Here is a 23,776-nt window from a genome sequence, read left to right as displayed (position 1 = left end):
TGCTAACTTGTGTGGATTGTGGAATTTTACCCCGCAGGGATTGAGGGGAGAAGTTGGAGAAGCATGATGCTCTTCTCCGCACAGAGGGCTACGCGTTAGACACGCCTCATGTTGGAAAGCATGGACACTTTAGACGGAGAGTTTTTGAAACTTCATTGTTTACAAGTTTGCGAAGAATAGAAACGACGATGGAAGATTCAAACAGGATTTCGGCCAAGACGCGTTCATGACACAATCACAAGGTAACGTCACTGGAAGCTGTTGTTGGCACTGGCGGTAGAAGAAGATGAGAAATGAAATCAATCTTTGGCTAATCCGGTCGAAACCGCTGGTATTCTGTCAATTTTCCCTGCTATTCCCTAGTAAAGTATATCCAAGAATCATGAAAAGTGTGCTACCACCGTTCAAGGAAGGGGGATGGCCTGCTTGTGGTTGACAAAGACACCCTCGGGGTCGTAGACAGTCTTAAGCTGCTTGAGACGGTCAAAGTTGGAGCCGTAGAGACGGGAGCTCCACTCGGCCTCAGAGAGCTCGGTATCGGCATAGTTGACGAAACCACGGAGGGGCGCGCCGCCGGCAACGAGAGCATCCTCGAAGGGCTTGATAAGTCCCTTCATATAGGTAGTGCCGTCAGCCGGGTAGGAGGTAGCATCAACAGAGTTGGCCTCCCAGCGGATGAGCCAGAGGTTCTTGCCGTGGGCGTAGGCGGTGTCGGCGTCAGAGATGTCGCGCGAGACGCCGCCCCAGAGATCAAGGAAACCGGACTTGCGGAGGTCGGTGCGGTTGAAGGCAATGGTGGTGCTCTCGTAGAGGGTCTTGGCCTGGGCCTCGGTCAGGGGGTGGTCGGTGGTGATGGTCAGGGCCTGGGTGTAGAAGGAGCGGCCGCCGAGGGTGCCGCCGTTGGGCTGGTTCATGCCGGCGCCGGCGACGGCGACCTCCATGTCCCAGAAGGGCAGCTCCGTCTTAGCGACAGTGGCGTTGCTGCCGATAGCCTTTAGGGCAGTGACGAGGGGCGCGATGACGGTGTCAAAGTCGGCCGGGTTGCCGTAGAAGTATCCAGTGCCGGTGTAAGGGGGACCGCTGAGGGACCAGCGAAGAGCAAGTTCATCAGGGCAGTCCTTGGAGAGGGAGAACTCCTGGATGGCGATGACGGCCTTGGCAGCGGCTGTGGAGTCGAGCTGGCCGCCGGCGATGGTGAAGTTGACGGCGGTGTCGAAGAGGGGCTTGTGAGTGTTGGTGGTCACGGACAGAAGGACACCGTAGGAGGCACCGGCACCCTGAGCGGCCCAGAAGAGGTCAGAGCCCTTGGCGGCGTTGACGATGGTGCCGTTGTACAGCATGTACTCAACGGACTCGAGGTTATCCATAGGAGTACCCAGGTGGCGGGAGGAAGAGCCATAGCCACCGCCGATGCTGGAGCCGGCGAGACCGACATGAGCGCCGCGGACGTGGGGGAAGTGGCGGCCGTGGTTGTCCCAAAGGTCCTTGAGAACGGGACCGACGTGGGAACCTCCGCCGTAGGTGAGGCGGTTGGTAGCGGCGTCAAAAGAGACGGAGTTGAAGGCAGCCATGCTGATTACCAAACTGCCCGAGTTTCCGAAGCCGTAGGCCTGGAACGAGTGGGCGGCACCGAGGGGAGACGCCGAAGTGGAAGCATTCCGAGCGCAGTCAAGGGACAGGGCGACTTGGTCCTTGTTCTCGGGGAAGGAGATGGCAGCCGGGTCGACCTTGATGCGCTTCTGGAAGCCGGTGGTCTCATCGGCCCAGGTAGCATCGGTGCTGATGACGTTGCGGACACCGGCGGTGGTCAAGCAGGACTGCAGAGCGGCGGCCTTGTTCTCGGCCTGCGCGCTGACAAGAGCGGGAGAAGCACAAAGGAGCGAAGCGACGGCAAAGCGTCTAAGAGAGAATGTGGAATCCATGGCTGTAGTATGTACAGGTCTATACAGCCTGGTAGTAAAGAAACGAATGTAAGGATCAAAAGATGGAGATCGTGAAGACTTGAGCTGTGAGGCTTAAGGACGCAAACCCATGATCAGAGTCCGAGTCTTACGCGGGTTCGTCTTATACTTAGCGTGGGATATATGGGACCATCTCGTTGAGGGCCCCTCTACTCCGTACAGGCTACTCGTACGGATATTCACGTAGAGACGCCTTAGGAACTGGGGATCGGTCTCGGGTCCTCGGCCGTCGCCTTACACTCGATATCCGTCTCAAAGTCAAAATATCTCTCCAAGCCAGGGCCACGGTGCTACCCGACCTTGGCGTCTGTCCCCTCCCTAACTTGGCGTAGTTCCACTGTCAACGACTCCACGACCAATTCACTGAGGCTCCAGAGTCAGGGAGAAGTATCGATCACGCCTTGTTTAATCATATCAATCAATCTGGTTCTGTATTAGGTCTTGGCGCTGACCGCTCAGCCTCTTGACCTACTCAAAGCGTAGAACCTTGTCCGGGCGATTCACCCCATGAAGCAGGCCAAACCTAGCTTCCAAGCGTCTTCCTTAGGTCGCCGTCAGTCTGGAACCGGAGCCCGTCCCCCTTTTCGGCACTACCGACCACCCCGGCGCCCGTTTTTTAAGGTTTTGTCATTGGGGCGCAAAAAGGCGCCAGATATTCTTCAGACCAGGCACAGCAGAAGTAGTGTGTAGCAGCGGCAATAGTCGACACCAAGGGGAACGGTTAACGCCAACTGTTGGCCCCCACACACTCGCGGAGTTTTGACCCTTACCACCTTGGGGAGCGCACGCGGAGTTTAGCTACTGACCGTTATAGCAACTAACACACGGTTTGGTCTTGGCGATGAGGCGTCTTGTTAAACAACGTTCGAAAGGCGAGTCAGAAGACTGAGGAACAACAGGCAAAAACTGGAGGGCCCCTGAAATCTCCGTGAATACCGGCACGTTGGGAGGAAGAGTCTTGGCAGGTTCCAGTTGAAAGTTGGGCTTTGCAATTGCGACTCTGAAGCTCGGAGCCATCCGATTGCATTCTTTACCTTTTGTGTCTCTATATTAACAGGTTTCGGATCCCCTCAGGTTCACGATCCCAGATGAAGGAGTGCTATTGCGAAGACTTGGCAGACTAGGAAGCAGAAATTCCCATCGCTCTTTTCAGAAAAAAAAGACTTGGACCAGAAGAGTCCGAATCCACTCATTCTCATCCTTTCCATCACCAACCTCGTTTGCAGTTAAATCGCCGCTTACCCACCTCTCGGTTACGTTTGACCTGCCTGTTTTCTGCATCACCACATTCGCTCATTACACCAAAATCCACTCATTTTGTCCATCCTTTCCCATTCCTTCATTCACTTGAGCGCATTTATTTCTTCCCAGACTGCCCTTTTCCGCTTACACATTCGGCTTCTAATCCATCCACCATGCGCACCTCACCCATGAAGAGCCTCTTGGCAGGTTCCGCCTTTCTAGCAGCCTCCTGCAACGCCATCACCCTCTACGCAGCCGACTCGGGCGGAAATGTCACGACCCTCTCCCTCACTACCGGCGCCAACGCGAGCTTATCCGTCGCCTCTAAGTCGGCAGACTGTGAGGTCAACCCAGCCTGGCTCACGCTAGACTCGGCCAACCGGATCCTTTACTGCCTCGACCGGGGCTCCAACTCGGTTCCCAACGGCTCACTAAACTCCTTCTCCATTGGGGATGGAGGCGCCCTGACCCGCATCGCTCGCATCCCGGCGCCCGCCAGCGGTGTCGCTGGTGAGATCGTCACCACTGAGTCTGGTGCTCGTGGTTATGTTACTGCTTCATAGTAAGTTCCAAGCTGTCAACGTCGAAATAAGCACTGCAATTGTGTCCGTGTGTTGTTTATTTTGGCGCTTCCGGTGGGATAGTTAAGCGTCTCTAGAAGAACTTCCGCAAGGCCTCCCACCGGCTACTCGGACTTTGACTCCCACCGGTTGCTCGCACTATGACCTGCAACTTAATCTGTACCTTAGCGACATAGTAAACAAAAAGTTTCAAGCTGACATGAAGTCTCAACTAGCAACAAGAGCGCAGTCTCCGTCATCGCTCTCGGCGAGAAGGGAGCTCTCCCGGGCACCGCGCCGCTCCAGGAGTTCTACCCAACCCTCGAGAAGCCCGGCCCGGTGACCGCTCGTCAGGACCTCAGCTACCTTCACCACGTCATCATCGACCCCAAGAACCAATATGTCCTCCTCGCCGACCTCGGCGGTGACCGGGTCCGTGTCTACACCAAGGACCCGAACAGCGTCGCCCCGATCAAGGAGGTCGACGGCCTCGTCACCGGCCCCGGCGTCGGGCCCCGCCACGGCGTCTTCAAGACCATGGCCAACGGCGACGTCGTCTTCTTCTTCAACGGCGAGCTTGACCAGCTCATTTACTCGTACAAGGTCGAGTACAAGGAGACCGGCCTCGCCTTCACCAAGATCTCGTCCATTCCCTCCGTCAACGCCGACTACCCTGCCACCAAGGCCCCGACAAGCGAGATTGCCATCACTGTGAGTTTTTTTCCGTTCTTGGTCCCCATTTCCTATTTCATTTTTTATTTTTTTCGAAAGAATTGTCCCCCCCTGCCCTGTCGCAGATCTTTTTCTAGGCTTTATTTCAATCCTGGGTCGGCCCCCACGGCCTCATGCACCTCCCAAATTAGGTCCTGCGGGCGCAGTCTGCATCCGGATTGATAATTATTACTCTATTGTGGGAACTTCTTGACTGACAAGGTTCTTTCTCTTTCTGTTCACACAGCCCGACCAAAAGTTCATCATTGTCTCGAACCGCGATGTCTCGTTCCGCGACTCCCCCGTCCTCGGCTCTGGCCCTTCGGACACAATGTCCACCTTCGCCATCAAGGATGACGGCTCCCTCGAGCTGGTGCAGCTCGCTCCCTCCGGCGGCTGGTCCCCCCGCCAGTTCTCCATTAACAAAGCCGGCGACCTCATCGCCGTCGGTCACCAGAACAACCGCACCGTCGTCATCTGGAAGCGCGACCTTGTCTCAGGCAAGATCATCACCGAAGCTGAGGGCGGCAAGGTTGGTCAGGTCACTCTCACTGGTGCTGTTGTCGCCACCATCTTTGATGAGTAGTGGGTGCGCCAAAGCAAGTGTCAAGAAAACATAGACCCCATTGAACCAAAAAAAAAAAAAAAAAAAAAAGAGAACTAAAACATAACACTCAAACTCCGTTCCAACGTCCTATCGTGATACTTCCGGCGATTCATGTATTATGGGATGCGTAAGCACAATGACGGGAAAACTTTCGCCAGATTGGGAAATGCTACGATGATAGCTGTGGGAACCCGTCAAATTAGCTGTCGAGCCTCAAACCTTGTTAGAATGTCTACATTCTGGGGGCTGAAGCGCATGTCGCAAAACTTGCCGCTGTCGTACGTCACGACGTCTGAATTTCATCACACAGTGAGAAGCTCAGATTTACCCTTCATATTATCACTTGAATATCAGTTAGTTGGTTCGTCTATGACATTCTGATAGTTGTCACTCCAGTTGAGTTTAGGCAAATAATTAGCAACTCTATTACTTTCAGATGAACCACCAACCTGCGACTCATCACATATCCACACGAAGTACGGACGTATGATACTCACGCTCCGCATCACTAGAGTGTTCAAAGACATCGCCAAATCAATTATTGCTTGGCGCAATCTTCAACAAGGTGATATTTGTTGTCCTGCTGCCCAAGACTATGAGATGCCATTTCGGGAGTTCCGACCTCATCTCGATTTATTGACTCATATAACCAGCATGGCCGATTTCATCTCTTCAAAAGTTTGCAGCACCTATCAGTCATGCTAACGGCCATTTCTTTACCCCTGAGCCTTTGGAAATTTAGTTTGAGGAATTTGCATACGACAATAAAGATCACGTAGTAAGACCCCTCGAACCAGGTTCCGATGTGTGAGGCTATCCGCATCGCGATTAAGTGCTCTAGATGCCCACCACACAATTCAATTCGCGAACTATTCAGGGCACCTACGTTGCTATGTTCTAAATGTTTTGTTACAACTGCTTCCAATTGACAATGTGGACCACTTACAGCCTATGCACGGCGGCTAATTGGGTAAATTCGGAATGCCATGCAGTAGCGCTTATGCATAGCTACTTGGTTTCTACGAATAGGCATCGCCACTTCCTTCGTTTCTGGAACTAAAAAAAAGCGAATGCTGATGCCTAACAGAGCAAATTTCGGGTTTGATATGAAAATCGGCCACAAATCTCCTAAAAACACCCAGTATGCGTCCTTAAGGCATGGTGTTGCTAGAACTGTATTGATCGGCCAACTGAATTACCATGAGGAACTCTGTAAACTCATTGCGCAAAGATCTAAAGGATTGCTGGGAACTTGACGTTCCCGCATATGAACATCCGCCCATCGACCGCGATACACAAGAGCATCGCTTCCTCATCCTCCATCCTTGTCCTGGCGACAAGAGCGATCCACAGAACCACGTGAGATGCAGCATAGAAGTGCGGCAGCTCGCCAATACCGGACCTTTTATCGCCGTCAAAGATAGTAGAGGATACCGGCTGCTGCAGGATGCCATCGAGATTGACGGCAAAGGACTAGTAGTTCCGGCCTCGGTTGAGGTCTTTCTCAGGTATTTTCGTGGTCACCGTCTGCCTGTGACGCTATGGATCCGGCATATCTGCCTTAAGGAGTTCTCCTCCGGGGAGGAGAAGAAGTGGTACTGGACCCGCGACTTTCTCGACTCAATGTACGCAAAGGCCACGCAGGTCGTTAGCATGACCGAGACCGTCACAGAGTTGATCGAGAGGGGTATAGTCGAAAGAAGAATGCAGGAAAAGTATCGAGCATGGGACAAGACCTGGCATTATATCGGCGACGAGTCGCAGCCGCCGCGAAAATTCACCTTGCCTACTGTCTATCCGATCAAGCTAGGAAAAAGTCCATCTAGTGTTGCGCCCGTTACGAACCACGACTATGTCCCGCTCGACACGCTCGTCGACGAGATCCGCATGCTCGTCGTCACACCTTCAGAGGACCGCGATGCACAAGTCATCACCCATCTGGCCCACTGCCCCATGGTGTGCGAGGTTGTCTACCATGCCTTGTCATACACCTGGGGCAATCCTGGCGATACGGTCGAGATCGTCGTCAACGGCCAGAAGATGCAGGTCCGACGGAATCTGGAGCAAGCCTTGCGTAGCATACGGAGCGAGAAATTGGCGGTATCCATCTGGATTGATGCCGTATGCATCGACCAGCTCAACGTTGCCGAGCGCACCAGACAGGTGCCGCGCATGTTTGATATCTACGACCGCGCATCCCAAGTCATCTGCTACGTTGGTGAGCACAGCAACGAAACTGATAAGGCGCTTGAGTTTGTGTATCCGATGGACCAGCTCAAGATTGAGATGAACGAAAAGGGCGAGTATGACATCGGAAAGGGGAACGTCAAGATTGGTCCGGACATCTACCCTGGGCGCTGCGCGGCTTTATACAAGTTTTTGTGTCGTCCCTACTTCAGACGAGTCTGGGTCGTCCAGGAGGTTGCCATCTCCTCAGATCCCGCGGTAATAGTTGATAACCGAGAAGCCGTCGCTTTCGGATCCCTCGATGCCGCCGCGTACAATCTACAAGCCATGATAGCCTTCAACCCGGTTCTCAGAACGCAGATGATGAGCGCAGACCCGCAACTAGATCAGTTTGGTCTATCGTACGACGAGCTCATCTTCATTCGTAAGCTCTTCTACTTTAGGCATCTGATGGCTGGAGGCAGACTTTATGAGTCCCTCTTCCCTCCAAATGTGAGGAAGGATAGTCCCGGCTTTCTCGAGGCTGCCATCCTCACACGAGACTTTCAGGCTACTGATGGCAGGGACAAAATCTTCGCTCTGTGGAACTTGGCAAGGGATAAGAGGGGTCTTCAGTTCAAGATGGATTATAATAAAAGCCGCCAGCAGGTCTTCCTCGATTTCGCAACGGCCTGGTCCACGCAGCACGGGAGTCTCGATATCATTGCCGCCTCTGAGCCGTGGCATGATACAGATGGCTTTTACAACCTCGTACCGTCGTGGTGTCCGGACTGGGCTGCCCCTACAGCCACAAGCTGCCTGGTTCGTCGAGAGAGAATTCCCATGAGGCCCATGATGCGGATGGACGATTTGGACGGCGAGCTATACTCGGCAGATGGAGGGATCGGGCAGCTTCGCGACTTGGAGGAGCTCTTCAGTTTCGCAGGGGACATTCTCAGCTGCCGCGGTGTCATCCTGGACGAGATTGACGAAATTATCGATGATCCTGGTGAGATCCCCTCGGGACACACGTTCCAGCCGCCGGACCCCGACGCATTCTACAAGTTTCAAGAGTGGACGGCAGCCATACCAAAGATCTATCAAAACCGTGAAGACAACAATTACACTGATCCGTTGCAAGCAGCCATCGCCATGTTTCACGGCGACGTAACCCCGGCCTGGGAACGCTGCGACCGGGACCCGGATAAGCTGGAAGCCCTCGGCGCTCGCTATAACAAGACCAAGGAGCAGAACGAGTGGTATAACTATGACTGCATCACTGAAAAGTCGCGCCATATCCCGACGCACGAGTGGCCTTTCAGCTATGAAGGGCGTCCGTGGTTCGATATCGTACAGTCGGTGCTGCGAGGGAGGGCGCTCTGTATCACGAAAAAGGGTTACATGGCCCTCCTGCCTGCCTACATTTCGGATACAAAGTCGGGCAAACCGTGGCTTTTGGCCTTGATAGCGACGTGCTCTGTGCCGGTTTTGCTGCAAGAGATTGACGGTGTAGATGGACAGACTGTGTACAGATTTGGTGGCACCTGTTTTGTCCAGGGATGGATGGAAGGAGAAATGCTGAATTCCGGGAAAACGGAGTCACCGGCTGGATTTTGGTTCACAGACGAGGCAAAGAGTCGTAGATTGTGTATTCGTTGAGGTCTTCTCGTGGACTTAAGAGCCTTTGAAGCAACACAATGAGAAGTGGCGCGGCTGTCTATAGCCCCTTTTCCCTTGCTGTGCCACATTATAAACCCCTGAAAATATCAACGGCGAGAGCTATGACCATGCTTTGGTCTTTGCTGGTAAGGATCAACCGGGTCTATTTACGTTGACGACCGTATGAGGTGTGTTCAACACGGAGCAAACTTCCAATGTAGACAGACTGACACCCGCAGGAAAATAGCACTTACTTGATGAGAAGAGAAGGTTCAAGATTTTGTCAAACCAGAAATCGTTAAAAGCCCGTTCGGCTTAGTACGAGGTAGAGACTTAAACATTGGTGGACATTTGGAGTTTCAGAAGTGTAACTTTGAGACTTGATCTGCCAGGCTTGAACACCCTGGCAGATATCTATGGATTATCACCTCAAATCCCAATTAGTGGGCACGGAAGGTGTTTGTAGGACCGATATCGATGCCAATGTACTGTGAACTCGGTCGTCCCGTTCGGTGCCGCCGCACCCTGCATAGCAAACACGTCAAAATTCGAAGCAATTCAGCACCAGGCACTACAACCTTCGTCCCATCATGGAAATACGAGCCTTTTCCAGGCGAGATAGTCCACTTCAACGGCACAGTCGAGGGGGTCCTCGCCCATCTCAAGCAAATCAACCCCGATTACAGACTTCCTGACGACGCTGCCGACGTTGCCGGTCCGAGAGGCAGAGGATCAATTCGGTCCGTATTGTCTTCGCTCCAACGACGAAGCGAGCAAACCATTGTTGAAACCACCGTCACCAAGGACATTGTAACTCGCAACGACACCAAGCCCTCAAACGTCGCATCCATCGTCGCCGCTGGAGTGACGCTTCTCCTTCGGGTACCGGGCCAGCCTCAAGCAGGCCCCGGTCCGGAGAGCTGTGGCCGGGTCAGCTGTAGCTACGGTACGGCCATTTGGTTTTGCAATAATGTGAGTTTGTCTGGGGCTTTCCTTCAAGCCTTCTTGATATCCGATCCAATTGAATATTGGTAGCTGACAGCGCGCCGCGACGCGGGATATCCAAAACCCTTTTGCCATCAAACTTGATAGTTTCAAAGACATTGCGACGATGGCGTCTCAACTTTCCAGGCTTTGCTCTGTGAACGGTTCCGAGGGGTTCAGCGGCAAGGCTTTTCATCCCACTGACAATTGGAGCGTTATGATTCGCGACTCGAAATGTTAGGTGCATACTTAGTATATGCGGACTCATATGAGATCAGTGAGATTGTGTGTAGGCAAGAACCGAGATGGATGGTGTTGTCACCTACGAGATTGGTTCTTCAGATGTATTATAGAAAATAGTACGAACCATGCGTAATTGTAAGAGGCTTCTAGCGCATTGCTTCTCTTCTGCACATTCTGCTAGTACCAGGTTTCCCATTTTGGTGACAGAATAACACACTGGACCAAAGACTAGACGTGGTAGATTCATCTCGGCAGTCGTCTCGAACTTGCTCATACATATTCTCTGCCAATCACAGCAGCTATCCATTCCTGAATCTCATGCAACCACAGCAAGAGCACTTTTAACCCTATTGTTCGCCTCATGGCCCATGGCCCAAGGCGGCCGGTTCCCAATAAATCTCAACGCAACACCCGGCCGGAACACCAAACAATGCGAACTCCCCCCAAAATGAAACATCCCAATCTCCTGCCCCTTCACCACATCCTCCCCAACCCGAACAGTCACCTCGCAACTAGACACCTCCGTCATACCCACAAACACAATCGCCATCGTCCCGATCATCGGATTCCGCGCCTGGATATACACTACCGCCCGCGTCGCCACGGAAGCGGTATACGCCTGCGACATACACGGCGCCTGTGGATCCGCGTCACCTCCATCAGCCCCATCACCCCCAGCCGCCATGGCTAAGCCTTGGTACCGATTCACGCTAAAGTACGTCCCTGGAATCATCTCGACCTCGACAATCCGCCCGCTCACGGGCGCGTGCCAGCGGTGGTAACTGAAAGCGCTCAGGTAGGCCTGGTAGACTGTCCCGCCGACGAACTGCGGCGCGAGAGGGTTGCCGTTGAGCATGTCGACGAGGGAGTACGGTTGGCCTTTGAGCGTGACGTCGGCGCGGAGAGCAACGTTGGATACGACTTGCAGCGGCGCCGATTCGCACGCGTTGACGATGACTGAGGTGTTGTCGTCGACTTCGATACCGAAGGTGTTGCTAGTACTGCCGCTCACACCGGACAGCTTTTCGTCACCCTCGTCCTCATCATCAGGGAACTCAACAGGCCGAACCCCCTCCCGAAACCGCCTCACAAAAAATGCATCCCACGACTCGAATCCAAGCGTCTCCGTATCCTCAGCATCAGGACAAACAAACAGCTCCTGAAACCCCAACCTCTCTCCCGCCTCACCCTCCCTCACCGCGGCATTAGCCCTCTCCGCCATCACAACCTGCCCAGAAGCAGAAACCCACCCCCTCAAACATCCCCTTGACGCCCTCGAGGCAAGAAACTTTCCCCAAGCACTCAACACGCTCCCCATCGCCTCATTCACCTCCCGCCTCCGAAAGAACTCATACCCGGCCGCCGTGCCCATCGGCCAATTCAGCAGCGCGTTGATCGGCGCCGCCACGAAGCCCATGGCGTCCTCGTTGCCTGGTCTATCGAAGAACTGTGGCCCGTGGCGCATGATGACGTTGACGACCTGTAGGAATTGGCGAAAGGTTTGGATGGCGGGTTGTTCTGTTGGGTCGCGGGGGCGGAGGGCGGCGGCTTGGATGAACATTGTGTCTGCTAGTGCGGCGAGGGATGGGTCGTTTTGGACTGTGTTGCGGAGGTTGGCGAGGCTTGGGTTCAGGTCGTCGATGCTACTAGTGTTGGAGTTGGTTGTCGCTTCGCGAACTTTGCGGGCGAGCCATTCTTCAGGGGTTGAGATATCTTGGTGACTTTGTGGATTGAGGCCGGGGCTGGTGTTCCTCTTGGGCTTGAAGCTGTTGAGTAGATAGCATAGCATGTTGTAGTATGAGGATTCGCGCTTGGATGTAGACGATTTTAAGGCAAGCAAAAGTCAGATTAGAATATGCGCTGGTGAGAAGCATGGATCAAACAAGATTGTTTGATACAAGTATATATCAATCACTTGCGTTCCGCCTTGCTCCGTTTCACTCGCGCTTCGCATCCCCCCGATTCCCACATCGCTGCACTCGCGCTGCTCTCCGGTGATGAATCACCTGCGTTTCGCTTCCGCTTCACTCATTGTGCGGGCTGCAGGCCCTTTTCTCCTCGTCGCCGAAGGCTGTCCATCGTCTATCAAGCACGCGCAGCGGGCCCTATAGTTTGTTGTTGATAGACGATGGCCCTTGGGCCCCAGTAACAAGTTGTTGATAGACGATGGCCCTTGGGCCCGGTACCAAATGCGCAGCTAAATTTGGTGTCTAGCTGTTAGAGCACTTTTTGGGGCCATGGCCCTTCACAAAAATGCTGGTGACTAAGAAAAAGCTTTGGCTTTTTCCGTGGTAAAGCCGGGAGCGAGGGACGAGGCGGGAGGCTGTGGGTCCTGCTGCTTACTTCAGCAGGCTGACACCGAGTGGGGGCACGAGGAGTCTTATAAGGGCAGGATGCCCATGTCTGGGGGGACAATGCAAAGCTGGAGGCTGCATTCTTTCCTTTCTGTTTTTGAATCGTTTGCGTGGTGCAAGACGATGGAGGACAGTGAATTGGTTCACGTGTTGTACGACGATGTCGTCACACCGAGGTCAGACGATGGTTCCTCGGAGGCTGGGACAGCTGATGATGCTTCTCGTTCGCTGGATAGCGATATTGATCCGGAGAACGGGGAAGGCACGGAGGGTCTTTATCTGTTTCATGGACGGTACGTGATGGTCACGTACAATCGTAGCCAGGTTGGCGATCACGAGAAGTTTTTCGAGTACTTGACGGATTCCCTACAGGCTCAGATGCCTGCGTTGTCGGGTGACAAGGGATCTAAAACTGTGGAGTTTAGCTGTTATGGAGCAATGGAATTGCATAAGGACGGGAGTCCTCATTACCACGTTGTGTTCGCCTTTAGTGACCGCATCCACTGGAAAGATGCGCGTCGGAAGTTCAGTGTTTGGATTCCCGTGGAGGGAAAGGAAGACCGTGTGGTCGACACTACTTCAATTCAGTTCAGGCCCCGCAAGAAGAAGGATTCGGTGGCCGTGTTTCTTGGGTCGACGCAAGCCTATTGTGCCAAGGAGGGCAACAAGTTCATTTTCGGGAACCGAATTCCACCGGAGGTGCAGTCGTCGAAGCGTAAGGCGGAGGACGACATCTATCGGGAGGCCATTGCGTCGGCCAGCTACGAGGAAGCGAAGACGCTGTTCGAGACTAAGGTTCCCCGCGATTATGTTCGCAACTACTGTTCATACTCTGCTTTCTTGAATAGCAAGAAACTGAAGGTGGCGGTGCCACATAAAGCTAACTTCAAGGTGAACGATTGGGCAGTGCCCGAGGAGCTGCTTCAGTGGAAGGCAGCCAACTTTGACCGCGACGCTGGTGGTCGTCCGGTAGCTCTTATCATTAGAGGTCCTGCCCGGTGTGGCAAGACGGAGTGGGCGATGTCTTTCGGGAAGCCTGCGGAGATGACGCATTCCTGGTGCGTTGACGCCTTGTCGAATGACTGCACTCACCTTGTGTTGAACGACATTGATGTGAAGGGCTTTAAGCGCTGGCGCGAGTTCCTTGGTGGACAGCGAAGCATTGTTGTGAGCGGTAAATATCGACACGAGTCGGTTATGGAGTGGGGTAAACCCACAATATGGACATGTAATAAGGACAATGATCCCCGGAAGGATAAGCACGTGAGGGAGTATTTGAAGAACTCTCCCGTGGTAGTCGTAGACGTGAAGAAGCCTTTGTTCTTGTTAGATAGTTAATGCCCAAATGATGTTTCTCCTCTTACTTGCTTAGTGACAATGAATTGATCACCTCCGGAGGACCGGAGTAGAGATGTGAAAATTGGGGGACGGGGTGGAACCCCGTGACTCCGAAGCGTAGCGAAGGTGTTCCAGCTGTTCGTGATAACCTCATCTATTTCGCCCCACTACGTTGCTCTCAGCTACGGCTTCACTTGCGTTCCGCCTTGCCTCGCTCCACTGCGTTTGCTCACCCCCCCGATTCCCACATCGCTGCACTCGCGCTGCTCTCCGGTGACAGGTCACCTACGTTTTGCTTCCGCTTCACTCATTGTGCGGGCTGCAGGCCCTTTTCTCCTCGTCGCCGAAGGCTGTCCATCGTCTATCAAGCACGCGCAGCGGGCCCTATAGTTTGTTGTTGATAGACGATGGCCCTTGGGCCCTGGTAACAGCTTGCCCGCAAAAGCTGCAGTATTCGTGTTAGTAGGCTTTTTGAGGGCCCGAGAAAAGCATCTGGTAGGAAAAATGAGTCAGCATTTTTTGTTTAGTAAGCCATGGAAGGAGGGACGAACTGGGTGGCATACACTAACCCGCAAGCGGTTAGTACTGGATGTACAATAAGTGGGTTTATTGGACCGGGGTTGGTGAACAACCGTTGAGTGAGTGGGAGCGAGACTGTTAGAACAGAGTGAGATCCATGGAGTGGTTTAAAAGGAGGGTGCCCCCTCCCGCTGGACAGCCAGAAAGCAACTGGTTCTTTCTTTCCCCGAAACACTCTTGGTTTTGTTTCGTTTTTCCTTTTTTCTTGTTCTTGGGAGAACTCTCCTATTTGGTTGGGACCAAAAGCCGGTACACGCAGATGTTGGGGAGCGACACGGGCAAGATGCCTTTAGACGGTAGTTCTATGGCCGGGTGGCCTTTGCTAACAGGACTGGGTCCTTTGAAAGAGAGCAGGGCGGTTGACCCGAGAGGGTTCGGGGTCCGGTGCAAGGACAGTTACTGGATGAACTGTTGCGATTCGGAGTGTGGGAAACACGCAGAGGACAAGCGGAGGAACGCTTACTATCCGGTCAGGAAGTGGAACCCAGCAGCCAACGCGGGCCAGTTGGTCGATTACCTCCAGTGGAGGCAGGCCGAAGGCGACGAACCAGCGGGTGAGTACATGGAGTGGGTTGTGCATGAGTGCATCCTTGGGTTTACAGGGCTAAGTAGCCCGGGTGAGAGTTGCGTCGAGCAAGTGGTGCTTGCTTATGCCTCTGGTGAGGCGTCGGCGGGAGGCCAGTACAGAGACGTTATCTGCTCGCAGCGGCTGGTGTCCGCTCTGACGGGGGACATTTTGTCCGCGAAGATTGTTCTGTCGGTAACCTTTGGGCCTGTGGAGACAGGCGACGGGAGTCACAAACTCTTTGGTGAAGAGGTGCGAGAGCAAGTCTGTTGCCCGCACTAGAGTGTGGCCCTCAACCTCAGAAGGGTAGAGCCCAAATTGGAATGAATTTTCTGAATAACCTCACCCTTAGAAGGGTAAAGCCCAAATAGTAGTTAGGCTGAGCTTAAGTGATTGACAATGAACTGGGACACCTCCGGAGGACTGAAGTAGAGATGTGAAATTTGGGGTATGGGGCGGAGCCCCGTGACGCCGGAGCGCAGCGTAGGCAGTTCAGAGTGTTCGGAAACACGTTAATAGAATGAAGTTCTCGTGAGATGTTGATTGACAATGTTGCTACTGTGAAAAAGTTTTCTTTGGTCGTTGCACTGCGCTGCACTCCACTGCGGTCCGGCTTGACGCCTCCCCTCCGTTGCGCTCCGCTTCGCTTCACTCCGCCCCGGTCCCCGCATCCCTACGGTACTCCGTACCTTCGTGACTGTATCGGCCTGAGTGGCCTCTTGCGTTCCGCTTTGCGCTCCACTGCGGTGCTAAAGCACCTGCGTTCTGCTTCCGCTCCTCTTCTCCCTTCGGTGCTTTGGCACCTCCGTGACTGTGCGGCCTTTCTGGCCTTTGCGTTCCACTGTGGTGACTCCGTCACCTGCGTTCCTCTTTGCACTTTGGTGGCTGCACCACCTTCGTGATAGCTTCGCTATGTCGCCCCACTGCGTTGCTCTCAGCTACGGCTTCACTTGCGTTCCGCCTTGCCTCGCTCCACTGCGTTTGCTCACCCCCCCGATTCCCACATCGCTGCACTCGCGCTGCTCTCCGGTGACAGGTCACCTACGTTTTGCTTCCGCTTCACTCATTGTGCGGGCTGCAGGCCCTTTTCTCCTCGTCGCCGAAGGCTGTCCATCGTCTATCAAGCACGCGCAGCGGGCCCTATAGTTTGTTGTTGATAGACGATGGCCCTTGGGCCCCAGTAACAAATTGCTTGCTATTTGTGGTCTATTGTTGTTAAGAGCCATTTTGAGGGCCCTCGAATGGCTTATCGGTAGGAAAAAAGTCTTATCTTTTGCGTTAGTAATCATGGGAAGGACGGAGGACTGGGAATGAGTTAATCTAACTTGAATAAGTTAGTGGTATTGACACAAAGTGGGGTCTTTGTGGCAGGGTTCAGAGAACCAATTGAGTGAGCGGGAGTGAGAGTACTGGAAGTATAAGAGGCAGCAATGCCCACCCTTGGGGGAAAAATGAACTGGTTCTTTTCGTTTCCCTTTTACCAAAAGGGCACTGTCGGTCGTGAAAGCTGGAGTCTTTCGCTTTTCTTTTGTTTGCTCTTGCCCGAGGCAATGGGTGGGACACCGTAACGAGTGGAACGCTGAGCAGGGAGTGCTACAGTTGGACGGAGGAGACGACGACAAACATGAGGCAGGAGGCCGGTGTTCTTGGGAATGCGTCAGATGCTGTGGGCATCGCTCTTCTCTTGAAGCACGGAGTGATTGAGCCGCGAGGCTTTACGACAGAGTCGACGGACGGGAGTCGGTGTACGGCAGACCATTGGACGGGCTGCTACCGCGCAGGATGCGACACACATCAGGGCGACAAGGAGGAGCACCGCTACTACCCCACGCGGAAGTGGGCAAAGGCCATTGAGCCTGAGCAGCTGGTCCCTTTTCTCGATGCGTGCCCGGAGAGGCAGCAGCCCTGCGAAGGGCGGGGTGGAATCGATGCAGGCGTCGTCGTGGCACGTCAGTCATCCCTGGAGGATGCCCACTTTGTAGGTGTTGTGGAACAGGTTGTCGTACGCGAGAGCGGGTTCGGTGGCAACCAGGTCCCGGAGGGACAGGGCGGGGGACGCCTCATCCTGTGTGAACAGTTGGTGTTTGACGGAGTCAGTTGTGTTTTGCTGGCACGCTCAGTGCACTACAGCCTGGGGCTGGTCTCCGTGGAAGGCGCGGGGTTGAGTGGTGTCACTCTCTCTGGGAAGAAGTATGCGGTGGAGCATAGCCGCAACGTGGCTGACGGAAGTCTGGTCTAGGAAAGCACTAGTGAGCCCGAACAGAGAGAGGGAGCGTGAGCGGCACGACGGAGTCGATTCTGTTTTGGTTTTGGTCAAACGTGGAGTTTGTCGGCAGAGTAGCCAAGGGCGGCTTCTCGATGGAATCGGAAAAGTGTAGTTGGTCGGGAAGACCTGGCCGGAGGGGAGCCGACGGCAAGGAGTAAGTGGGATGGAATACCCACCATGTAATGAATATGTGAATGTGATAGATTAAATGAACCAATCGATGGTGTCGCCCCTTGATCGGTGTTGATGTGACCATATTTTTCTCCGACCTCTTGTATGCTAAAGCACAAACGATGTCTCCCTCTATTCTTTAAGAACGTTATCGCCCAAACGATAGTTAATGCCCAAATGTATGCTTCTCCTTCTATTAAGTGATTGACAATGAACTGGGACACCGCCGGAGGCCCGAGATAGAGATGTGAAATTCGGGTACGGGCAGAGCCCGTGACGCCGAAGCGCAGCGTAGGCAGTTCAATGTGTTAGGATAACGTAATTGTCAATGTTTGTACTAAACACCTTTCTTTTTTACGCTCTGGTGGTAAACCACCTCCACGATGGCTTCGCCATTTCGCCCCACTACGTTGCTCTCAGCTACGGCTTCACTTGCGTTCCGCCTTGCCTCGCTCCACTGCGTTTGCTCACCCCCCCGATTCCCACATCGCTGCACTCGCGCTGCTCTCCGGTGACAGGTCACCTACGTTTTGCTTCCGCTTCACTCATTGTGCGGGCTGCAGGCCCTTTTCTCCTCGTCGCCGAAGGCTGTCCATCGTCTATCAAGCACGCGCAGCGGGCCCTATAGTTTGTTGTTGATAGACGATGGCCCTTGGGCCCGGTACCAAATGCGCAGCTAAATTTGGTGTCTAGCTGTTAGAGCACTTTTTGGGGCCATGGCCCTTCACAAAAATGCTGGTGACTAAGAAAAAGCTTTGGCTTTTTCCGTGGTAAAGCCGGGAGCGAGGGACGAGGCGGGAGGCTGTAAGTGACTCGGTAATCGAGTCAATGTTGATCCGGCAGGATGGGCTGAGAAGCCCCTGTTCGAACGAGAGTGAGGGAGAGCGGGAGCGGACCACCACTTGGGAAAGGGTGGGTTACTTTGCGACGTATGGAGTGCGCTAGAAACGGGAAGGTTTCCGTCAGGATGACTTCTCATTGGCTAGAGGCCAAATGAGCGGGGACGCTAGTGTACAGACGCAGAGTGGATCCGACCTAGAGGGCGGCCTTATAACAGGCGGGTAGCCGATAGTCGTGAGACATCAGAACGCTGAGTTTTGTATACTCGGTCGGTAAAGTAAACAAATCTTGGTAGATTTTTTACGTTTTGTCCTTCATTCTCGCTGCGACGGGAATCACTTTTACAGTCAGGAGGACTTGTTGATCGGGATCATACCTGGTACCGGTGAGTAACCGGTCTTGTTGTCAACGGGGTGGTTGTGGGACGGAGTCCGTCAAGATGGAATCTTTACTCATCTAGCCTGCGCATCAGATGGCGGATGCATCGAACCCGGAGCCGGAGGCCAAGGGTCAAGGGTCTAGCGGCAGCGACCAGGCCGTAGAACAGGCCGAGCAACAAGCAAGGCGGTTTGCTACACCGGAGGGCTGCATTTGCACCGTTGAGGAACGAGGTAGCGCGGACTTCATGTGGAAGTACAAGTCTGACTGTCCAGTCGGGTTTCGGGAGCACCCGACCTATCGCCCTCACCTAGGAGTGGTGAAGAACCTGGGACAGGGTTTTGGTGGAAGGCCCGGAATGGGAATGGTCATCATTGATGATGGCAAGGTACGTCGTCGCGCGACGTGTGCCGTGACCTGTGGTCTAAGCAGGCAGCTTACTGCGGTGCAGATGCAACATGTTCCTAAACTCAGAGGATGAGTTCACCGCCGAGCCGAAGGCGGATGCAGGGCTACAAAACGGAGTGGATTAGCCCAGGAGGCGCTAGCTGGTAACATTGCCAGGTTGGTCTTCTGTAAGGCCGGGAGGCTATTGTTACACATTTTTTAAATGTGGTTTGTTGGAGACGGAGTGCCAGGGGGCACGACTGCAAGATTGTAAGAGGCAGACGGAGGACGAAGGACGAAGGACGTTCATCGGAGATTGTCAGGCATTAGCGGAGTGGGACGAGCATGTAAGCCACAGAAAGATTTGTGGCGCCAAGGAGGAAGTGGTGATTGCGACGGCTAGTTGCTTACAGAGTGCTGGTATTTGAATTCAGTTTGTCTGTTTGATGGCGAAAGCTCAGATGGTGGTCCTCTTGATGTTCTGTTGGTTTGTTAAAGAACGTTATCGCCCAAATAATGCCTCTACTGTTATTACATAGTGACAATGAACTGTTCACCGCCGGAGGCCTGAAGTAGAGATACGAAATTCGGGTACGGGCAGAGCCCGTGACTCCGGAACGAAGTGGAGGTGTTCAATGTGTTCGTGATTGTGATTGACAATGTTTTTGCTGAAAACTCTTTCTTTTGATCCCTACGGTGGCTGCACCACCTTCACGATGGCTTCGTTTCCGCTACGCTCCCACTGCGTCTCAGCTCACGCTTCGACTGCGTTCCCGCTTCACTCGCACTACGCCTCCCCCCGATTCCCACATCGCTGCACTCGCGCTGCTCTCCGGTGATGAATCACCTGCGTTTCGCTTCCGCTTCACTCATTGTGCGGGCTGCAGGCCCTTTTCTCCTCGTCGCCGAAGGCTGTCCGTCGTCTATCAAGCACGCGCAGCGGGCCCTATAGTTTGTTGTTGATAGACGATGGCCCTTGGGCCCTGCTAACAAATTGCTTGCTATTTGTGGTCTATTGTTGTTAAGAGCCATTTTGAGGGCCCTCGAATGGCTTATCGGTAAGCAAACTGGTATCAGTTTTGCCGTGGTAAAGCCGGGAGGGAGGGATGACCGGGAGGCTGTAAGACTAACCTGAATAGGTTAGGTGTGGCAGAACATTTATGGGTAAATGTTTGCAAGGGTGCAGGCACCCAATGAACGTAACGGAGTAAGACTCATGGAATGATATAAAGGCAGTGATGCCCGCCGGAGGGAGTTCAACAGAACCTGGGTTCGTTCATATTTCAAAACCCTTGTTGTTTTGATTATTCCCTTTTTGTTGGAACAAAAACAGTGGTCGGGAAGACCGAAGCAGAGCGATGGCCAGCCTCGAGGCGCAGCACAGACAGTCAGCCGGAGACTGATGGAGTGAGAACGGGTTCCTTGAGAGAAGGAATTGACGGCAGTACGCTTTTTGTGTGAACAAAAGAGGGTTCTTTCTGGTTCTTTGCGGGAAGCAAAGACGACGGGGCTGGTGATGGCACAGCCGGTGTGGAGCCGGACAGAGACGGAGTCGTTGTTTTCTGACTTGTCGACACTGGGAAGTGTGTTCACGGGTTGTTGCGAGCCGGAGGTGTCGCTCATCTGGGATGATGTCCGAGAGGACCTGGCCTACTGGTGGCAGCCACTGTTTGGAGATGACAGTGGGCATCTGGACGAACGCTTGGGCCGTTCCACTTCGTTTTGTGCGGATGGAGGCCTGGTGGCCGACTTTGACGAGTGGAGCGAAGCGCAACGGGAGAGGGTGGTGGAACCCGCGCTGATCATCGCGAGATGCTTGCTGGGCTGTAAGTGTGGAACACGGCCAACTGGATGGAAGCCTCAGTCACTGATGACACGGACCCGACGCAGACCTGGAGAGTCGGTGGTTTGCCGCTAAGCCTGTGGTGAGGCGGAGGCTTGTTGGGTACGGAGTGCCCGCTGGTTGGCAGCTTCCGAAGGGCGCTATGACCTGCAGAAAGGTCGTCTGGCTTGTGGCCACACTCAGGGTGTTCTTTGCCGATGTCTGCGGGTTGCAGTACGAGGGTGACTGGAAGGATGCGCAGTGGAGCGGAGCCGGTGAAAGGTTTGTAGCCTGGCTGGGACAGCTTCTGGGAGACGTAGAGGCCGAGGGAGGCCGACCGGTGCAAGCGAAGTGATGAGCTGGAGTGGAGTGAAACGCAACGAGGCAGATTGATCGGAATAGAATGAAGTGATGTAGACAGCCTGTGAAGGATGCTTCTTTAGTGATAATAGAGTATGAAATTGAATTGTTTTGACCTAGCTGGTCTGATTTGACTTGGTCTACCGTGATGTTGTTCCTTCCTTTGTTTGTATGCTAAAGCACAAACACTTTATTATTTACGATAGTTAGGCTGAAATGTATGCTTCCACTGTTATTACATAGTGACAATTGATTGATCACCGCCGGAGGCCCGAAGTAGAGATGTGAAATTGGGGTACGGGGCGGAGCCCTGTGACTCCGGAACGAAGTGGAGGTGTTCCGCTGTTCGGACAGATTAATTGTCAATGTTTGTGGTAAAACTCTTCTTCTTTGATCCCTGCGGTGGTAAACCACCTTCGTGATAGCTTCGCTTCCGTTGCACTCTCGCTACGGCTTCACTTGCGTTCCGCCTTGCTCCGTTTCACTCGCGCTTCGCATCCCCCCGATTCCCACATCGCTGCACTCGCGCTGCTCTCCGGTGACAGGTCACCTACGTTTTGCTTCCGCTTCACTCATTGTGCGGGCTGCAGGCCCTTTTCTCCTCGTCGCCGAAGGCTGTCCATCGTCTATCAAGCACGCGCAGCGGGCCCTATAGTTTGTTGTTGATAGACGATGGCCCTTGGGCCCTGGTAACAAAGGCGCAGCCAATTTGTTAGTCTAGTTGTTAAAAGCCGTTTTGAGGGCCCGAGAAAGGCTTATCAGTAGAAAAAAGGTTTATCTTTTTTATCGATAAGAACGGAACGACGGAGGAGTGGGAGTGAAGTAGACTAACCAAACCTGGTTAGGTATGGAATGACAAAGATGGGTCTTTGCTTCTGTGGGGTTGGGACAACCAATGAGTGACGGGAAGGAGCAGCTCGGAGAGTATTTAAAGCATCCCATGCGCCCGCCTTAGGGCACAAAAGGGAGGACACTTTTGGTTTTTTCTTTCACTCTTTGCCTTGGTGTTGGCAAAGAAAACTTCGATGGGAATCGATTTGATCAGACCGACGGAGGACCGGAGACACACATTCAACGCTGGGCGCGTTGATACGACAGAGCACGGGGTTGCTTTTTGGATTCACTCCAAGCGGAGCGGATCGTGTAGGATACACGTATTGCAGAGCAGTCACCATGGTCCTAGTGGACCGTAGGAGCAGATCCAACATTGGGTGTTGGATAGATTGTGAGAGCTTCGATCGGGGAGTTGAGCACCGCATAGACCAGTTGGCTGGTCGTGAGAAGGTATCGTTCCCAGGATGGGGTTGTTGCACGCGCTGCTTTCAAGGGCGGGAAGCCCTGTTTAAGGCGGAGCAGTCGATGGAGTCGGCTCAGACAGGTGTTCTGTTGCTGTATCCGTGGAGAACGGATTTGACGTCGAGAGACTTTAGACGGGCCTTCGAGCAGAAGGTGGACGTGCTGTATAGTAGCCAGGGGGGCTTGCGAAAAGTGTGCTTTTCTTTCTGCGTTGATCCGCCGTGCTTGCCCGAGAGAGGCAAGGGAGAGCCACATCCGGGGGTGTTTGTGCTGGTGTTGGCCGCCAGACCCGTTTGTTTCCTTCAGTCGGTAGCTGAGACATGGGATATGTCGTTCCATTTGTCGTTGGAAACATGGAGGACGAGTCCGATGGTGCAGTACTGCACGGGCGTGGTGTGTGAGCACCCGGAAGCTGGCTTTGTGTCGTGGGCACGACTCCGCTTCACGTGGTTGTGTGTCAACCGCAAGGTCTCTTTCGGCGGAGAGATGCCGATGCCGACCTGGCTCAGGACGGAGTTCCGACTATGCTCTAGGAGAGTGCAGGGGCAGGTGCGCGCCCTTGTTTGACCGGAGAGGAGTACTGGGAGAGTGTTGGCAGACTGACAGAGGGGAAGGTTGAGCGACTGAGAAGGAGTGCACGGTGATGTGTAGGCCGAGAGGCACGGGGCGTGGAGCCCGGCGGACCTGGAAAGGCTCCAGTAGTGATACGTTTATAGTAATACCTGATTGTGAATTGATTTGACTTGATTTAACTTGACTCTGTTTGTATGCTGAAGCACAAACACTTTATTATTTAAGATAGTTATTGCCCAAATGTATGCTTCCACTGAGCTTCCCGGCTACCAATTGACTGATCACCTCCGGAGGACTGAAGTAGAGTTGTGAAATTGGGGGACGGGGTGGAACCCCGTGACTCCGAAGCGCAGCGGAGGTGTTCCATGTGTTCTTGATGTGAATTGTCAATAAGTGTTGCTAAACTCTTCTTCTTTTACGCTACGGTGGCTGCACCACCTCCACGATGGCTTCGCCATTTCGCCCCACTACGTTGCTCTCAGCTACGGCTTCACTTGCGTTCCGCCTTGCCTCGCTCCACTGCGTTTGCTCACCCCCCCGATTCCCACATCGCTGCACTCGCGCTGCTCTCCGGTGACAGGTCACCTACGTTTTGCTTCCGCTTCACTCATTGTGCGGGCTGCAGGCCCTTTTCTCCTCGTCGCCGAAGGCTGTCCATCGTCTATCAAGCACGCGCAGCGGGCCCTATAGTTTGTTGTTGATAGACGATGGCCC

The 23,776-nt window shown here is 53.7% G+C and overlaps 11 protein-coding genes across 11 annotated transcripts; 9 read left to right on the top strand and 2 right to left on the bottom strand.

The window, feature by feature from the left end:
- Positions 1-68: 68 nt before the first annotated feature.
- On the bottom strand, positions 69-2,164 carry BDP55DRAFT_667058 (uncharacterized protein). The gene has a single exon (XM_060575146.1). It carries the CDS (start codon positions 1,920-1,922, stop codon positions 405-407), a length of 1,518 nt encoding a protein of 505 aa, XP_060428646.1. The 5' UTR covers positions 1,923-2,164; the 3' UTR covers positions 69-404.
- A 1,227-nt stretch (positions 2,165-3,391) lies between these two features.
- Positions 3,392-5,060, top strand: BDP55DRAFT_694682 (Lactonase, 7-bladed beta-propeller-domain-containing protein; the record flags this gene model as incomplete). Its single annotated transcript, XM_060577383.1, has 3 exons — positions 3,392-3,765; positions 4,000-4,474; positions 4,722-5,060. The coding sequence occupies 3 exons, from the start codon at positions 3,392-3,394 to the stop codon at positions 5,058-5,060; spliced, it is 1,188 nt and encodes a 395-aa protein (XP_060428645.1).
- Positions 5,061-6,188: 1,128 nt separating this feature from the next.
- On the top strand, positions 6,189-9,211 carry BDP55DRAFT_716429 (heterokaryon incompatibility protein-domain-containing protein). The gene is made up of 2 exons (XM_060578339.1): positions 6,189-9,094; positions 9,146-9,211. The coding sequence occupies exon 1, from the start codon at positions 6,282-6,284 to the stop codon at positions 8,904-8,906; it is 2,625 nt and encodes an 874-aa protein (XP_060428644.1). The 5' UTR covers positions 6,189-6,281; the 3' UTR covers positions 8,907-9,094; positions 9,146-9,211.
- Positions 9,212-9,383: 172 nt separating this feature from the next.
- On the top strand, positions 9,384-9,941 carry BDP55DRAFT_633074 (uncharacterized protein; the record flags this gene model as incomplete). Its single annotated transcript, XM_060572505.1, has 1 exon — positions 9,384-9,941. One exon carries the CDS (start codon positions 9,384-9,386, stop codon positions 9,939-9,941), a length of 558 nt encoding a protein of 185 aa, XP_060428643.1.
- Positions 9,942-10,369: 428 nt separating this feature from the next.
- On the bottom strand, positions 10,370-12,314 carry BDP55DRAFT_667054 (phosphatidylserine decarboxylase-domain-containing protein). Its single transcript, XM_060575145.1, has one exon. It carries the CDS (start codon positions 11,920-11,922, stop codon positions 10,450-10,452), a length of 1,473 nt encoding a protein of 490 aa, XP_060428642.1. The 5' UTR covers positions 11,923-12,314; the 3' UTR covers positions 10,370-10,449.
- Positions 12,315-12,610: 296 nt separating this feature from the next.
- Positions 12,611-13,825, top strand: BDP55DRAFT_729646 (uncharacterized protein; the record flags this gene model as incomplete). The annotated part of the gene is made up of 1 exon (XM_060579593.1): positions 12,611-13,825. One exon carries the CDS (start codon positions 12,611-12,613, stop codon positions 13,823-13,825), a length of 1,215 nt encoding a protein of 404 aa, XP_060428641.1.
- An 862-nt stretch (positions 13,826-14,687) lies between these two features.
- Positions 14,688-15,251, top strand: BDP55DRAFT_633071 (uncharacterized protein; the record flags this gene model as incomplete). Its single annotated transcript, XM_060572504.1, has 1 exon — positions 14,688-15,251. The coding sequence occupies one exon, from the start codon at positions 14,688-14,690 to the stop codon at positions 15,249-15,251; it is 564 nt and encodes a 187-aa protein (XP_060428640.1).
- Positions 15,252-16,343: 1,092 nt separating this feature from the next.
- On the top strand, positions 16,344-17,563 carry BDP55DRAFT_667051 (uncharacterized protein). Its single transcript, XM_060575144.1, has one exon. The coding sequence runs from the start codon at positions 16,594-16,596 to the stop codon at positions 17,206-17,208; it is 615 nt and encodes a 204-aa protein (XP_060428639.1). The 5' UTR covers positions 16,344-16,593; the 3' UTR covers positions 17,209-17,563.
- A 137-nt stretch (positions 17,564-17,700) lies between these two features.
- Positions 17,701-18,230, top strand: BDP55DRAFT_179532 (uncharacterized protein). The gene has a single exon (XM_060565812.1). It carries the CDS (start codon positions 17,735-17,737, stop codon positions 18,032-18,034), a length of 300 nt encoding a protein of 99 aa, XP_060428638.1. The 5' UTR covers positions 17,701-17,734; the 3' UTR covers positions 18,035-18,230.
- A 270-nt stretch (positions 18,231-18,500) lies between these two features.
- Positions 18,501-21,324, top strand: BDP55DRAFT_769348 (uncharacterized protein). The gene is made up of 3 exons (XM_060581056.1): positions 18,501-19,012; positions 20,618-20,837; positions 20,902-21,324. The coding sequence occupies exons 1-3, from the start codon at positions 18,719-18,721 to the stop codon at positions 21,186-21,188; spliced, it is 801 nt and encodes a 266-aa protein (XP_060428637.1). The 5' UTR covers positions 18,501-18,718; the 3' UTR covers positions 21,189-21,324.
- An 839-nt stretch (positions 21,325-22,163) lies between these two features.
- On the top strand, positions 22,164-23,246 carry BDP55DRAFT_667044 (uncharacterized protein). The gene has a single exon (XM_060575143.1). It carries the CDS (start codon positions 22,367-22,369, stop codon positions 23,054-23,056), a length of 690 nt encoding a protein of 229 aa, XP_060428636.1. The 5' UTR covers positions 22,164-22,366; the 3' UTR covers positions 23,057-23,246.
- Positions 23,247-23,776: the final 530 nt, after the last annotated feature.

Source organism: Colletotrichum godetiae (assembly GCF_030913485.1).
Source record: "Colletotrichum godetiae strain CBS 193.32 chromosome Unknown BDP55scaffold_25, whole genome shotgun sequence".
Taxonomy (NCBI): Eukaryota; Fungi; Ascomycota; class Sordariomycetes; order Glomerellales; family Glomerellaceae; genus Colletotrichum; species Colletotrichum godetiae.
This window is presented reverse-complemented; position numbering and strand designations above follow the sequence as displayed.